Raw genomic sequence first — 18073 nt, forward strand, 5'->3', positions numbered from 1 at the left:
ATATATATATATATATATATATATATATATATATATATATAGAGAGAGAGAGAGAGAGAGAGAGAGAGAGAGAGAGAGATGTAGAGAGAGATGTAGAGAGCACGTTGACTCGCGGCGTTTACATACCGTGTGGCGGCGAAGCACGACTGTGTTCCGACGGGCTGTGGGGGCTGTGGGGGGAATGCGAGCGCGGCATGTAGATGCCGTGAGGTCCTGGATATCCCGGTTGCGGCGGATAGCCCAGGTACGGGTCGTAATGGTCGAAGGCGACCATGTACGGGTCCGCCGGGTAGCGCGGGTCCGCGTGCTGATAATCCTGCGACATCAACGGCACCGACATGTAACTGACCGCGCCCGGATCCGGCTCCATGTGGGAAACCTCGCGCACGACTTTCGTCACAGTCGTCACCTGGGGAAGCGCCCGAGCGCAGATTAGTAGTCGTCACACTCACCACGTCACCTAATATATATCTCTCTCTTCACGTATACGCACACACACTGGCGCGTCTTCGACATTTCCTCGCTGCGACAGACCACGTGACGACACGCGACACGTGGCGTTCTCGCGAGTGCGTTAACGTGATTATCGACGGCGCGCGGACTTCTCGCAACCGCAGCTCGTGTCAGAAGTTCGTGCCGAGTCGTGGCATAAAGTTCCGATCTTCGTGGATTTTCGTGGGTCCCGTCAAAGGAGCGAGTTTAAGGGGGAAGAGCGAGAGAGAAAGAGAGTGACATATCGCGACGTGTGCGGCTTTTCAATTAATAAGATAGCATTCGGACATGTAATCAGTAGATGATTAGAGAGAGAGAGAAAGTATATTATTATACACAGATTGGAGATACAAATTAGACAACTGATAGGATGCAGCGTGAGTAATGCACGTGCATTTATCCGGGGATGCATAGACGCTTGTGTAACGAGACTGATTTGCTGGGGCAAAATGTCATTAAAAAGAAAGAACCAAGTCAAATATTTCAGTTACTTTTATAGTTCGTAACTATATACGAGATACTAATAATAGTCACGCGCGTGAATCTGTCATTATTAATTTTGCGCGACTTGTCAACTAGATATTACATGCAAATATTGGATCGTCGGAGTGAGAGAGATATCATTAGAGGAAATTAAATATCTTAAAGTTACTTTTTCCAACGTCGATAATCGCGCGAAATGTTGGTGATTTCTTTGCCTGCGAATTTCCGCGCGACTCGCGCAAATTTATCGTTTTGACGAGCGAGAAAGAGGTAGGTAGGGCCGCGGGCGGAAAATACGCGGGCAGAACGGAGATTGATCTTACTTGCTGAGAAGTTTGTTGCTTGTGCGTCCGGATGAGCAGCGGATCCTCCTGGACGGACAGATGAGACGAGTGCAACGAGTGGGTGTCCGCCTGTCCGTTACTTCCATGGTAATCCGTGTCGCCCTGTCCGCTGCAGGTGAATCGGAGATAGAAATGAGAGTCGACCGCGTGGATAGGGTATCGCGCGCGAGATATCGAAAATTACTGTCAATAACATAGAAGATAAGGCGGACGCTTACGTGTATTGTGGCATGTCGGGGGCTTTCTCCTGCAGGACGCGTCTGAAAAGGATCATTTCTCTTTGAGAATCCCTCGTCTATCTTTCGCAGCAAACTTACATATTTCTCTCTAAAGAAAAAAAAAGAAGTATTCCTCCTTCTAAAAACAACAACAGAAAGAGATGCGAGCACTCTCAGCGAAGAAAATATCGTTCCGCGGGAACGAGCGTTCCGCGGAAGCAAGTGTTCCTGCGGGGGGGGGGACGGGGGAGGCGTGCGCGTTTACGAATCTTATTATTCTCGCGTCTCGTTACATCTGTCCGCAATCGGACAGAAGGAAAATACTGGTTGCGCGCGGATGTTATTCAGAGAAATAGCCGTCGCGAACGCTTCGCGGCGCATCCATTCTGAAACAAACGCGGCGTTTTGCGGCTTCGCGGACGCAGACGCGAGCGACGCGCGAAGATCCGGCCGATTAAAGCGCAAATAAATCGCGGAACTTGGCGTGCAAATTCCTCGATCAGTTTCGGAGCTTGCGATGTCCACGGGCGAGAGAATTGGATCGGACGTCGCACCCTTTAAATCCCGACATGAAGCATCGCTTCTCTTTAACGCTAGGATGATTGAATCTCCCGTTCCCTCCTATTTTTTTTCTCCCTCGCAAAAATATCGCGTGGGATTAAGCGGCGGATAACGGCTCGCGTTATTCATTTTCATTTCATTGCAGGCACAATCGTCCGTTGCTCCATTATCCGTCGCTTACGATTCAAATCGTCTGTCGGCGTCTCGATGTATTTTCGAGGGCAAAAAGGAGAATGAGAGAGTGAGAGAGAGAGAGAGGGATATGAGGGGGAGGAAAAAAAGGAAACTGACTCCGAATCGGTCAAAGAACACGTTGCGCATGCAAATGATATGTAAACCGCGCGAATACAATTTGACAGGGGAATGGCGCGCTACGAGCGACGTTTCGCGATTAACGTATAATGGAAAGCAAACTTCGGCTGTCGGGAAACTAAATGACGAGAACAAAATGATGAGGCGTACTCCCACACACACACACACACACACACACACACACACACACACACACACACACACACACACACGCACTCACACACAGGTACACTTACACACAGTGCAGATGCAACAAATGTAATAACAACAACAGCAGCGGCAACAACAACGTGAACCAGGCGCGACGATGATTTCGCGGAGAATGCCGCTAATTGCACCAAGCATTCTTCCCGCTGCCTCGTCACCGCCTCGTGCACGCGCACACACACATAAGCATGCCAAATGATTACGCAAACATGCGTCGATGCGGCGGACTTACTCATTCCGAAAGAGTTACGTGCGCCTTTTCGCGCGATTCAGCGCGTTATCAGACGCGCATCGATAACGATCAGATATCAAATCGTGTTTTCTCTGCGCTCGGAGAGAAGGACACACAGCGATGACAAGTTGCACAGGTGACGACTGTACGAGTTTTGTATATAGAAGCGACTGTAGTTACGCGAGAGAACGATTCAACCTACAACAGGACTTTCCAACAAGATTGAGGATGAAAATTTGATGCACGATTTGGAAAATATAGACAGCACCGAGGTTCTTCCTCGCAGTCGTTGAAGGAGTCAAGCATGTCCAATTTTCTTCTCTTCAGGGATATTCATTGACAAGTTTAGAACATGGGTGAAAGATACGCAGTTAGTAGAAAATAAAAGCTATTCTATTAATTTCGGACGCCCCCAAAAGCTTGGATTTTCTTTAAATCTTGCGTAGAAAGACTACGTATTGGCAACAAAAACTCGAAAGTCATAACTTCTGGGTTGGATCATTTTTGCGTAACTATGTCAAATTAATCTGTATAGTTTAACCAACTTTTCTGTGATTATTAAAACTAAAGTTTCAGTCGCAATGACTGTGAAATAGTTCGTCAAACCTACACGGAGAAACATAATTTTGCTCTTATTGCAAAATCGTCGTTGCATATTCGTAGTGGCATTAAAAAAATTTAGTTGACGTAACTAATTTTACAAATTATTCATTATCAGAGTAGAAGTAGTTTTGTTGTCAGGATAAAAAAAATTTGTTGAATGTGTTTGTCCTAAGAACCACGTTAATTTGCTATTGATGCAAAATAATATATCCTTAGCAAATTTGTTTGCTATCACGGAGAAAATAATTTGCTGGCCCAGCAAATTTTCTGCTGGTCTAGCAAAATCTTTTCGTTATTATATGGACAGCAAAAAGATTTGCTAAGAATACTAATCGTTATTTGTTGGATATAATTTGCTGAATCTATAAATTATTTTGCTACAAGAACCATGATGGATCTATATAAGCACTTGCAGTTTTGCTCCGATAGCAAGTAAATTTGCCAAAGATACATTATTTTGCATCAATAGCAAATTAACGTGATTCTTAGGAAAAATACACTCAACAAATTTTTTTCTATCTTGGCAACTAAATTACTTCTGCTCTATAATAACGAATAATTTAAAAATTAAAATTAGTTACAACAAAATTTTTTTGATGTCACTACGAATATGCAGCAGCAACAACGATTTTGTTAAAAGAGCAAAATTATTTTTCTCTGTGATCGGAGCAAAACTGCAACTGCTTATATAAATCCATCACAATTCTTATAACAAAATAATTCAGCAAATTATATTCAGCAAATAGTGATTAGTACTCTTAGCAAATCTTTTTGCTGTGCATATAATAACGAAAAGATTTTGCTGGACCAACAAAAAATTTGCTGGGCCAGCAAATTATTTTTCTCCGTGTATGATATAATTCACATACAAAACTCGTGTAGCGTACCTGCGTAGTTACCATTACTGCGTTTTCCTCTGTGAGTGCGGAAAACGGCAAGATTTTTCAACGCTCGTCAGGTAGTCGCAAATTATCCGCAAGAGGAGGAACATCGTTCGTCGGTGTTTTTTTTTTCTTTTTTTTTTGACAGAGACGACAGAGATACATCGTCCACATATTTCATCGATGAAATTAATTCCGCGAGATTCAGGTTATTTATATACGCGCGACACACGCACACACACATATGAGTCGCTATTTATACATTACGGCCGGATTAATCGGACGAAATACGCGGCCGCGGACGCGAAATCGATAAGATTAATCTCGTGCGCCGCCACGGTCTCGGAATGACTAACCGCATGATTAATGCATGTTAATCACCTCTGCGTGATCTCAGTGCGAGTTATGTTGTGCTCCTGTCTCTGCTCGATCCGACGGTTCACCAGCCTAATAGTTGATCAATTCGCAAAATTATCAATCAACCACACAAGCTCGCGCCTATTGCATATAGGTGTGAGTCGTTGTAACTGTCTTTTTCGCTCAGGTCAAGAATAATCAAACGCCGTGTCGTGCCGCTGTTGTCTCCCTTTTTCTTGTTTCCGTCTCGCGCGCGTCTTTCCTCTCCCCCTCGTTTCTTTATTATTTTCTCCTTTGCTCCCTTTCTTTTCTTTCTTTTTCTTCTTTTTTTTTTTTATTCTTCCCAATGAAACTTCTTTACCTCTCAATTATTAAATATCTCGCGAAGTCTCTTAAATTAAAATTCTGTTAAGACGAAGTTCCACGGGAAATTCACGGGGGAAATAAGACCTTGTTATCTGTTTGTAGCCCTGAAGCTTAACGCGCGCGCGAGCGTACGCCGAAACCTTTTAATCTTCCATGTTAAGTAACTCCGTAATTACGTCTGAATTATCGTAAAAGGAAAGTCGACGTCAAAGTCGCCCAAGAATAAAAGCTGAAGTTTACTCGCGCAAACCCCGTACGAGCAAGAGAGATCGAGAAATAGAGAGAGGGAGAGAGGAGTGTCTGCGAATTACGAAGTGTTCTCTTCTGATCGAGTGGCAGACGGGAAATATACGAAACGCGTGAGATCAGAGCATTGCACGTTGGAACCCGGACTGGAAATTTATCCCTTATCAAGTTGATCCCAATCAGTTATCTGGTTTGTAAGTGACGTTATCGGGCTCTGATAAGTCGTGTAATGCAACGTGGTAATCGGGACTCCATTAATTCTGATATGCTCCCAGAAAAGCTTCGCGCCGTAAAATATTCAATTCTTTTCGATCGACTTAAACTATTACAGTTTTTAACTCGTGGTAAGTAGAAATTGGAGTTGCATTTTGAATCGCCCTTTCTGAGGAAAAGTTTTACTGAAAATTCATACTACACATAACGTGACTTTTAGGAAAATTTTCCTCAAGGACGTTTCGTAACGCAACCTAGATGTATTTTACAATTGTTAAAAATTCTTCGAGGAAAATAGCAAAGAGAAAAGAAATCTAAGTATGTTTTATTTATCTCAATAAAAAGAACCGCAATAAAAATCAACAATAAAGAGGTTGATAATGAAGATTGTTAACGACCTTATTAATAATTAGGGTTTGTACAAAGCAAACAACTGATGGGAATCAACCAGACGAGAAATGTGGGATGAATTTCCAGGAAAGAATGTCAGTGATATGGGCGAGCGAGATAATGCGATGATTCCGAAGGGAATGACAAAGTGACACGTGAGGTGTATGAGATGTACGACACACAACGTTAATCGTCTCGTCGCGCACGACGACTAGAGAGAAGCTGAAGAGTGCGGGACAGAGAGATTTCGGCCGCGGTACCGATGATCGAAGTTCTACTTAACATAGAGAAAGACACTTACAGACAGGAGTCAACCAGCTGATTATTTGACATACCAGCTGATTTGTGCCTCTCGCTCCCAGGCAGTGGATGAGGTCCCCTGAAATCATGAAAGAACAATTTTCCCAATTAAACATACGTGTCTCAGTGAGTGTACTTTAATACTCAAGATGTTTCATATATTTTGCTCAATTTTAGTCTAAAATGTAAATCACACGAAGAAAAGTAATTTGCTGATTCAGCAAATTTTCTGCTAGTCTAGCAAAATCTTTTCGTTATTATATGGACAGTAAAAAGATTTGCTAAGAATACTAATCACTATTTGCTGGATATAATTTGCTGAATCTACAAATTATTTTGCTCTGAGAAACATAATGGATTTATATAAGCAGTTGCAGTTTTGCTCCGTTAGCAAATAAATTTGCTAAGAATATATTATTTTACATCGATAGCAAATTAACGTGATTCTTAAGACAAATACACTCAACAAATTTTTTTATCCTGGCAACGAAACTACTTCTGCTCTGATAACGAATAATTTGTAAAATTAGTTACGTCAACTAAATTTTTTTTCTGTTACTACGAATATGCAGTAGCAACGACGACTTTATTAAAAGAGCAAAATTATTTTTCTCCGTATTTTGCTCCGCAGGAAAAATCTTTGGAAAAACTTAAAGATAACCAAATGTGATCTGTCTGAGTTTTCCCACCTAGATTCGCATGTTTGAAACATTACATTTCTAACCAGAATCTGCATAAATTTTCCACCTAGAACGCCTGGTTATTGTGGGAAATCGGACTAGATCCCAATTAGGTCTCAAAGTATTTTCTATGCGGGTTCTCACATATATGCCAGCGTGTTGAGTCACCATTTTATCACAATTTTGAAACAATTCGCCAAATATGCGCGGCGCGTATGACTTCATGAATTAATTCAAATCGAGTCACGGTCGCGTTTAGTCGCGTCAATTATAACGTTAGGGAAGCCGAGAATATTAGCTGTTTCTCTGCCAGGACTTTTCTGTATTTATTTATCATTGCCGATCGATAGTCATATTTGTGACGCTCGCGAATTATAAACGCCGGCGCGACGACGATTTAATCGCGAGCGCTCGTACTATTTCATAGTCGGTGCGATTGATCAAACTTGCAGACGACTTCTCTGCAGAAGAAAAATAATGTTTTCGCGCGAGGACAATTTGGTCCTGCTCATTTTCGAGATTCAATTCCTTTTCTTTCCTTTTCCTTTCACGACCAGTCGCGCCCTATTCGCCCGGCAGAGGACATCGTGCCGCGCGAGTGTCCAGGACATCTTTCTCCCCCTCTCTCTCTCTCTCTCTTTCTACCTACCTACCTACCTACCTACCTACCTACCTACCTACCTACCTACCTACCTACCTACCTACCTATCTATCTATCTATCTCTCTCTCTCTCTCTATATTTGCATCGCCGACAAAGGGGGTTTTTTAATTCGCCACTTAACACGTTTGAGCCTTTCCAGGCCCCGATTAATTTCTCACCCGGGCGCACCTCCGTCGCGCTTTCCGATTTACCGCGGATTTTCCGGCCGGCTGCGAAAACTCCGTCGTAAATTAGCGCCCATTGAGGCATGGAGGGAGCGAGAGAAGAGGGCGAGGAGGGTGACCTGGCACTGAAAATCGTGTCGTTCGTTCTCCCGGAGGGAGCGAGATGATACGCGACGTTCGATAGCGCGGCACGCGAAAATAGACGCGAGAATAATTAAATCCGACGTCTTTCCTCTCCGCCCGGAAAATGGTCTATCGACTTCGACGGGAAACGAGGACGGCGTCGCAGGTGATTTTCGAGGCGCGAGCGAAACTACGTTATACATACACATCGGGGAATGTAACGCGACGAAGGCGCCGAGTGTTCCTCCCCCGACGTTTAACCGGGCGTCACAAGCGAGATATTCTTTTTCCTTCATGGCGAACTAATCCTTCCTCTTAAGTGTGGCGTGTGTTGCCTGCTTCCTGCGATACCAGAGATCGGCCATCTCGATATCCCGATGCGAGTCGTTATTTCAACTCGCGAACAATTAGACACTTTGATTTTTCAAAGAGGGTCAAAGGGGAATTACACACAAGATATCGTGTGAAAAAATTTTTTAAGTATGCATATCTTGAAATAAAATACAACATAAAACTATGTATTTTTGATTTATAAAATGAACTTGAGGAAAACAGAAGTAGAATCTCCAAATACTAGATTTGAGGCTTTCACGGCCATTAATACAATCTATAGTAATATCAAATCTCCAAATAGTCTTTTAAGAAAAATATTTCAAAAACCCTGGAAATATGAAATAATTTTCTATCAATTCTAGTATTTTCTAATGATTAGAAGTCGATACAAAGAACTAACTAATTGAGTCAATAATCATATTTTTTCTTTTTTTTAAATATTGATCTCCCTACATTTATATTAGTTAGTTATCTCCCTAATTTGTTTTTTTCACGTTGACTTTAACGTTGTTGGAATATCAGGACAAGATCGTAGGAATACTGATTTCAAAATATTTTCTTCATGTGACTTCTGAGGTTTTTGATGGTGATTAATTTTTGTTAAAGTTCTTTTATTTCGTGCCTCTTTAGGCTTACGTCCAAATCTGGCGCCAAGCGTCAGTTTATGTAGTCATTTTGCAGTGGACGAAAATCGCACGCGAATTGCCGGTGAGTAAAGTCGCCGGCGCGAAAATTGCGCACTCGAGATACGGCAAGATAATTTGGAGAAAAAAGAAAAATAAAAGCTAGAAATCGATGGTGCGCGAGAGAACGCGCCTCTGCAGCGTCTAGTCGTAACTAAGGAAAAAATTTTAAAAATAAAACAGAAGAAGAACAAGTCGGAAACGACGTAAAATCAATCGGCGCGGAAAGGGCGAACGAAATTATGATACGCATGACGGGGAGGAAGAGGAAACAGGTGGCGGGAGGTGGAAGAGAGAACGGAGGGACGACGAGTGGTACGGGGACGATAATTAATTTATGCCCCAAATGCTTTATTAATGAGCGCACTTGATTGCTAGCAGCGGAACGAACGAACGAACGAGCGTCGCCGCGAGGTGGAAAAATAACGAATCCCGTTATTTCGGTTATCATTCGCGACGAGTGTTGTGCATTAGCGAGCAGTGTGTGAATTCGCGATTAATAATACGTTAATTTACGGGCGAACGCCGCCCGTCCTCTTCTCCCGCGGCTCGCGTCGCCGCACAATTTTTCGGTAATTGGATCGAGCGTCCTTCCCTCTTACCCTCCTCCTCCTTCCTCTGTCTATCTCGCGATTATCGTCGTAGTTTCTTCGTATGCCTCAGCTCCCTGGGCGCTGTTCATCTGCGAATTTGCATCACGCTTTCACAACACACTCTGGCGTTGCGGTTCCTCCGGACGATTGTCTCATTATTAACGATAATCTGCATCTAAGTCACCGCAGACATTGCAATTTTCATGCGTCGATGTGTTCGTGCAAACGCGGGGAGTTTAAGGATTCATTAAGTCGTTACGACAAGAAAGATGGAGGGCGAGAGAAAGAGGGAAGGAGAGAGATCGGGGGATAAGTGGAGGATTATGAAGGCGCGCGCGCACACAAAGGCAGTTGAATTAATAAAACGTCGAGGCATCGTAGAGACGCTCGTTATGTACGTACACACACACACACACACACACACACACACACACACACACACACACACACACACACATGTGTGTGTGTGTGTGTGCATATATATATATATATATATACATATATATATATATAAAAACAATCGCGCAGATATGCTCGCCGGACCGGAAGCGGAAACGGAAAGGGACACACATAGAGCGAGAGTTAGTGAAGGGTACCGTTTATCCCCTCTAACCCTCGCCCCAGGCCGCCTATCCACGGAATGCAGGGGGAGGCACCGGGACGAAAATTGCAGATCGACGCGAGCTGCCGAGCGCGTTACCGTTAAAGTCACAATGCGGAAATTTAATATACATCCCGAAAAGGTATTAATTACACGAATAAATGACACGTCCGCATGCGACAAAGAGATGGGATATCGGGGGCGGGGGAGGAGGGAGATGAAGAGAGCTCGCGCATGCGTGTGTTCGCGATACATGCGTATATCCTGTAACGCGGCTCGTCCACGGAACAGTTGAACCGTTAATTACACGCGAATATATCCACCGGCGTTAATTTAAAATTACTATTAGCGCGGGTGGACGCTGCCGCAATGATAGAAAAGCAATTACCGTCGCATTCGGGCGATAATGAGGAATAACGTACATATGGCGGCCGTAGGAGCAGGACAACTCGGGGAATGCACACGGGGTGTTCGTGAAAACGACGCCTGGAAACTCGAGAACCGCGTCGGATACTACTTCTTTTCCTCCTGTTTTTCTTATTTTTACTACACTGTAAAAACTGATGTGTCAAATTTAACATTTCATGAGTGGATGAATTTAACATTTCATCCACTCTCATTTATGTGTAAATTTAACACAAAATGTGGTAAAAAGTAACACGCATAATATGTGAAAAATTAACATAACACGGAGAAAAAAGTTTGGTTAAATTAACCAAATATCTGGTCGAATATGAACGATCCAGAAATTCCGATTGAGGTAACCCGAATTATGTTTAAGTTAACAAAAAATCTTGTTAATTTAAACAGAATTCGGGTTACTTCAATCGGAATTTCTGGGTCGTTCATATTCGACCAGATATTTGGTTAATTCAACCAAACCTTTTTTTCCATGAAGAATTTGACACTTGAATACCGTCAGGAATCACAGTCTGTGTTAAATTGACATATGTATAATGTTAAATTAATTAAAATAAAACGTTACTTTAACATTTGAGAGTAGTATTAATCTATGGTTTTGATGAAATGGAAATGTTAAATTGACATAATTTATATCTGACATATGTCAATTTAACACAACCTGTGATTCCTAACAGTATTAAAGTGTTAAATTCTTGTGTTAATTTTGTCCATATTATGCGTGTTACTTTTTAACACATTTGTTTTGTATTAAATTTACACATAAATGAGAGTGGATGATTTGGGACACATGAAATGTGTAAAATTTAACACATCGGTTTTTACAGTGTAGATTATCACACTATCTGTGAGACGAAACGTTGAGCGTGCACACAGAGAAAGATACACAGATGTGTTCAGGCAAATGTCTTGAGTATTTCATAACTTTATATACGTCCACGTATCGAGTATCGTGAGTTTATCGCGAGCATCGAATTGACTCAAAATACGAATCTAATAAATCCGCCGATCAAAATCCATATCTCCTGGGAAGTTGAGCATTTCAATCGGGAATATGAGATTGAAACGAAAATTGTGTTTGCTCATTACACTGAGTCGAACCGACTTGCGTTCTGCGGTAAAGTTTCATAACATTCTCGCAAAGAAAGTATAAATTTTTCTCCCGAGTACATGTCAATGAGCTTTTCTCGAACTTCGGATGAGTATATCTCAGGATTATTATCAGGAAAATATTCTATGTTGAAGATGAGCATTGCTCAAGAGATGGAAAGCAAAAGAAAAGTAATTTTACGCGGGTAATTTGTCAGTAATTTATTCCAAGTCCACGATAAACACGCGCTTCGATGTATAATTTATCAAGATTATCTCCAAACTTCGGAGGGTAGGAAAAATCATTTTTGTTACGTGATTCGGACGATATGATAGAACATAACGGGCGGAGTTGGCAAACAAGCCCGCCGGGAAATGGACGGCCGTCTGGACGATCCAGTCCTTGATTTATTTACTCCCACGTTCCTTCGCGTTCGTGTATAAATGAAAGTCGACACGCATCGCCAAAAGTTTATCAAAATTATCCTCGAATACTCCGCCCCCTTGTGAAAAAGTATTCTCTCTCCCTCCCTCCCCCTCTCTCTCTCTCTCTCTCTCTCTCTCTCTTTGTCTATTCCTCTCTCGATGAAAGCAGTGGAAGAAAATAATGTTAGATTGCAATACACGATTTATTTTACATACACTGAGACAGAAAGGAGATTTAGAAAAATAAAAAATATTTAGTTATATTGATATAGAGTAAACTCGAATATGATGGCCATATCGGAAAGATGACTATAGGCTGTAATTTTTCTAATAATTGCAAAACATTGCGTTTGTGTAATCAGTCACAAAGATAATCGACATTTATTGTAGTGTATGTGCGTACATTTTTTGAAATAGCAAGATTATGAATATTATACTATATTTTTATTTTCGACTACCTGTAAAATTTCTCATGTACGAGGTTTGATAAAAAAATACGCGGAATTTTTAAATTTCGCGGGCTGTATAAGTCGAATTGTCACAATTTTTTTTGTTGATACACTTGTCCCTGATGTATCTTAACATTGGTAGCCATATTGGATGCTTACTTTATTGTTCGCTGTCGCAAAGGTTACACGTGTTTTAGTATGCTCGGCGATTTTTAACTTGTGGAAAAAATGAAAGAAAGAATTTGCATCAAATTTTGTTTTAAGAATGGAATAAAGTGCAGCACCGCATTGGAAATGTTGAATGTTGCTTTTGGCGAATCTTCTATGAATAAAACAAGCGTTTACAAGTGGTACAAACCAAGAGGGTGGTTTCCAAGAGGGCCGTGAAGACGTTGAAGATGACGAGCGCACTGGACGCTCCAGCACATCAACAACGTCGAAAAAGTGAAGAAAATGATTATGAACAATCGCCGAATTACTATCAGAAAGGTTGCTGATAATGTTGGCATATCATTTGGCTCATGCCAAGCAATTTTTTCGGATGTTTTGGGCATAAAACGTGTGGCAGCAAAATTTATTCCAAAATTGTTGAATTTTTGGCCAAAAACAACACCGTTATGATGCCTCAGCCTTCGTATATTCGCCGAACATGGCCCCCTGTGACTTCTTCCTATTCCCGATGCTGAAAAGAACCATGAAAGGATGACGTTTTGCCAACATTGAAAAGATAAAGACAGAATCACTGAAGGAGCTAAACGCCATACTGAAAATTGCGTTCCAGAAGTGCTTCAAAGATTTGGAAAAAGCGCTGGTACAAATGTATTATATCTGATGGGGAATACTTTGAAGGGGATAAAATTAATATCGATGAATAAATAAAGATTTTTTGAGAAAAACGAAAATTCCGCGTATTTTTTTATCAAACCTCGTATCTACTAAAACTTGCAGTAACGTCGTATAAATTACAGTTAAGCTATTGCAATCAACGTTAGATACATAAAGTAGGTAATGTTATGTAAATTGTAACATAACATGCATGATTTGAGGCTTTCACGGCCATTGATACAATGTCTAGGTATAGCTTCCGGAATGAAGCCGTGTCTTGAATCAGCGATATGCCTGATTCAAGACACGGCTCCATTCCGGAAGCTATACCTAGACATAACATGCATTTTTATTTTCATTTTCACTATTTGTTTATAAGTACTATTATAATCGTCTTTCACTCACATTTTGAGTAAGATGGCCTACTATTATTCTAACATCTATAAAACAAAACTCATTATATTTCAAAAATTATTTTCAATATTACAATAATTAAATCTTATGTGCAATATGTTTTGATAAAAAATTGGATTTAAAATTTAAAGTTTTATAATAGAGGTTTCTATTTTATATGTATGTTATATTTTTCACAAATAATATATATCCTAAAATGAATATGTCAAATTATGTTTTTTTCATTATTTTATAAAATAATAGGTACAGAATCTTGAACATAAAATATGTATGAGTTATCTATTCCTTATGGCCATCTTATCTTAAACATTTAGATAAGATGGCCAATACTCATGTTTTGATATTTTTGTAATAAATAATTTTACTGAAGTATTTTTCTTTTAACTCTGATAGTATTACGTACTGTAAGCTTCAGTGAAGTAATGTGCCAAACGCTATTAAGAAATAACAATAAGAAATGTACTTTTTTTGTATTTTAGAAAAGTATAGCCATCTTATCCGAGTTTATCCTATGACACACATTCACTTATACTAATATAGATATATTTACACTCGGAAGATATTTCATTTCAAATGAGAGAATATGTATCTTTAGTTAAAGCTTTTTACAAAAGCAGTTATTTATCTCACTCAAACGACAGAATTTAAATTTAAGTGGATATGTGTCACTGGCATTCACAGCGTGCAAATAAATAATTTTATTTTTTAGATATTTTCTCTTTCAGTGCACGAGTGCGTATTATGATTCTAATTATGCGAGATCCTGCGACCGCCGCAGGAAAAAAAAATCTTCCTCCTTTTGCAACACTTTCGCGTTGCTTTGAAAAAAAAAAGAATCTATATCAAAACAGTCACGAGAGAGATCAAGCCGGAAGATCCAGCCCGTCATTTTCCCCCCGCCGCGCTCGACAACCCGTTTCACGTCGATCACTTTCGCAAATGCCCGTCGTTTTTCGAGTCGCCCTCGCAACCGATTTTCGTTTCGCTTGGGCGATCCGGCGATTTTCGTTCCATTCGGCAATCCGCTTCGCATTTGTGATTCTCGCAGCGTTTGGCTGCGCGCGAAATGGTCGACAATACAACGTGACGTGGCCCAGCGTTCTGTTCCACGGTTATACACAAAACCCTATAGTATTTTTTACTATATATTCCCTCCATGTAGAGACTACTTTTTTCTCTCAATGAATTCACACGTGTGTACACATATCTCAGTAATCTTTAAATATCAATTAAATCCTAGAGAAATTTTTGACACTGATCAGATCCTCGATAAATCTGACCTTCGAGTTTTACTGGAGACGCACGGAAAAAATGTTTGGTTGAATTAATCAAATATCTGGTCGAATATGAACGATCCAGAAATTCCGATTAAAATAATCTGAATTCTGTTTAAGTTAACAAGATTTTTGGTTGATTAACCAAACATATCTGGCTATTTAACAGACATGTTTGGTTAGTCAACCAGAAATCTTGTTAACTTGATCAGATTTCGGGCTACTTCAATCGGAATTTCTGGATCGTTCATATTCGACCAGATATTTGGTTAATTCAACCAAACCTTTTTTCCGGGCAAAATTTGTTCATTCTAATAAGATCTTTTTCTTTTAATACACTCGCATGTGTATACACATGCTTCAGTATGAGTTGCATTTCAAAACGTCCTTTTTGAAGAAATTTCACTCTGTAGAAACGTGACCTACAGATATAGAGTAAAATTTTCCTCAAAAAGAACGTTTTAGAATGCAACCTAGATTCTTGGTAAACCTGACGGTCAATACCTTCGAATCTCATTGGAGATACGCCGGTTTAACATTCAATGTACGACGTTCGACATGCGGATCGTTTCGATCCACTTCGAAAGAACGTCTTCGATCGAAAGTTGCATAATACAATCGGATCTTTTTTCGTATCCGACTCGCGACAATCAGAACTAAGATTTCTCCTCGGCAGGTGAGGCTCGCGGTTTCTTGGGTCATTCCGCACGAACAGTTTCGCGATATCGTCGGCGACTGTTTAATTGGATTCGCGTCGGCTAAATCGGTCAGTTAAATTCGCCCTGCGATCCTGACCTCTCTGAATGACGGGATTTTCGTTGAATTAGTGCGTAATTAGCGATTATTATCTCCAATCCGCGAAATCACACTCGCGAAGAATTGCATTACTATTAATTGATCAAGTGTGTTTTGACACGTTGATCGATTTGTGTGTCGCTAAACGGAGATCCGCGTGATTATCGATTGCGTGAAAGCGGACAATTGCACGGCAATTAAATTACATCATGCATTCGTTTCCGTTTCCGAGGCCGGTTTCGTTGCGGCTGATATTTCCGTTATCGCCCAAGGTTTCCTGCGGATCGAAGGTTCGCGGTGGAAATGAAAAATCGACCCGGTCGCCGCAGAAATAGCTCACGGCTTGCCGACGACGTATCTCCTTTCTAATTCCGGAACACACTCCGCGTCTGTCTGTCTGTCTCTCTCTCTCTCTCTCTTTCTCTCTCTCTCTCTCTCTTTCTCTCTCTCTCTCTCTCTCTCTCTCTCTCTTCCTTTTCCTCTCTCCCCCACGGGAAAGCGCGGGTGCGCTTTCGCCACTTTATTATCCCTTTCTTTTCTCACTGCGAGTACAAACCGCGGCAACAATTAGGTTTCGTGCGCGCGTGCGTCGCGATACATATTGCGATTAGAAATCAGTATTTTTCCGGTCTTTGTCCGGGCTTTGTGTTATGATCTCGCGTCCGTTTCATTTATTCCATAGTGGGAAGATTCCCCGCGTGCAAAATTCACGCACGAAAGGAAAGTCTGTAGGCACGGAATCGCGCGAGAAGTGACGACGCGAAGCGGAAGGTCCGCGAAATGACAGAAATTTTTTTTATCTTGCTTCTACTTGTGTGCCAAAGATTTTAGATTATTTTGTTTTATTCGTGCATCCACGAAGAAAGATATGCTCTCATCCTCCCGTATATGGCCTCAAGAGGATTCCTCGGAAAGCAAAGGGGAAACATTCTAAGCACAATATTCTCAAAGTTAGAGGAAGTTCCTCTTTTATCTACGCTACGGGTCTTGCTCGTTGCGTCCTTCTTATCGCGCGTAAAGGCAGACATTCTGTTTCAGTGACCGAGTAGACAAGTCATGAAGACGGAATTTGGGCTTGCAGGTAATGGCATCTTGCAATTAGAGTTCTCGTTCTTTTCTTAGCTGTTAGAATGTTTTCTTTTCTTAGCTGTTAGAATGCTTTCTTTTTTGAGAAGAGTCCTCTTCAAGTCAGCATAAGAGGATTCCGCTAAGGAAGCGACTATATTTCGTTGGACATATTTTTCTTTTTATAGAAAGTAGGACATTATCCGTTAATAAGTAAATGGATAAAATCGCGGAGGAAGAAAATGGAGAAATTAAGAGCGAACAGCGAACGAAATGAGATAGCGATAATCCGCAGGATCTTATCACATTGACCCACGTGATAAATTCTTCTCTCTCTATCTCTCTCTCTCTCTCTCTTTCGCTTCGAGTCTCCCACATCCTGTCCTGAAGGGGTTTTTTTGCCACCAAATCGGAAACACCGCGCGGCAAAGCGTCGAGGCGGATTAATTACTCGTGCTAACGAGTATCCCGGCGTCGCTCGATATTTAATACATGTGGAAACGCCAAACGTCCTTTGAACGGCCCGACGATGGGCTCGGACGATGGACTCGGAAAAAGCAAAGCGATCCCGTTAAAAAGGGATTTTCGGTGGATAACGGCGCGACCGGAAAGGGTGAATCGCACCTCCCCCTCGAATCTTTCTATTTCTTTTTCGTTTTCTCTCTCTCTCTTCCTCTCTCTCTCTTCCTCTTCGATGTTTTTCTTTGAATTTTTCATAGTCGCGTACGGCACATACGTCCTGTTAATGAATGTGTGTGTGTGTGTGTATGTGAGGGGCTCGAATGTAAAATAAAGATCTCGCAGGACGATAATGGACGCGGGACGGACGCGCGTATGTAAATACGATCGCGTAATTACACGTGGCGAGAGAGAAGGCGGAGGCGGAGGAGGAGGAACAGTAGCGGCGGCAAGAGGACGAGAGCAGGAGGGCGAGGGTGGACGGGGAGCGGCCATTCGCCGTACCCTGTAACGTGTAATTTATATCCCCCTTCCTCCCCCAGCCTTCCGTGCTCCTTTCCCCTCGCCGTTCCCGGCGACTCCTTAGATTTCATTTGCGAAATAGTACGTAGTCTCGATCTGTGCCCGCGTACAAAACTCGCATAATCGCGCTTTTATCTCGCGGCCTGGGCTCTCGGCGAGAGATCTAAATGACCCGAGAAAGCCAGCGAGTGTTGTTGCTTGTATGTTCATTGTAATCTCCTCGCCGCCGCGTCGCCACGCGCGACACTGCGGCGGCTTTTTCCCTCGCGATTTTTTTTCCGTTCACTCGCT

General features: G+C 41.6%; 1 protein-coding gene across 10 annotated transcripts in view; it reads right to left on the reverse strand.

The window, feature by feature from the left end:
* LOC116847326 (catenin delta-2) overlaps window positions 1-18073 on the reverse strand; it is a 63572-nt gene that overhangs the window by 18794 nt on the left and 26705 nt on the right. For 6 of the 10 annotated variants that reach the window (XM_032822219.1, XM_032822217.1, XM_032822216.1 and 3 more), the window contains exons 2-6: window positions 6207-6284; window positions 4715-4780; window positions 1538-1579; window positions 1299-1428; window positions 127-409 (exon numbers count right to left, since the gene is read on the reverse strand). In XM_032822219.1, coding sequence (XP_032678110.1) covers window positions 127-409; window positions 1299-1428; window positions 1538-1579; window positions 4715-4780; window positions 6207-6238 — 553 coding nt within the window. In that variant the 5' untranslated portion in view covers window positions 6239-6284. Of the gene's footprint in view, window positions 1-126; window positions 410-493; window positions 1221-1298; window positions 1429-1537; window positions 1580-2646; window positions 3598-4714; window positions 4781-6206; window positions 6285-18073 lie in introns of those variants that run through there. The other 4 variants (XM_032822218.1, XM_032822221.1, XM_032822220.1 and 1 more) reach the window with 4 other exon arrangements.

This window comes from Odontomachus brunneus, unplaced genomic scaffold (genome assembly GCF_010583005.1).
Source record: "Odontomachus brunneus isolate Ranch 3 - 2012 unplaced genomic scaffold, Obru_v1 Obru_scaffold_076, whole genome shotgun sequence".
NCBI classification, from domain to species: Eukaryota; Metazoa; Arthropoda; class Insecta; order Hymenoptera; family Formicidae; genus Odontomachus; species Odontomachus brunneus.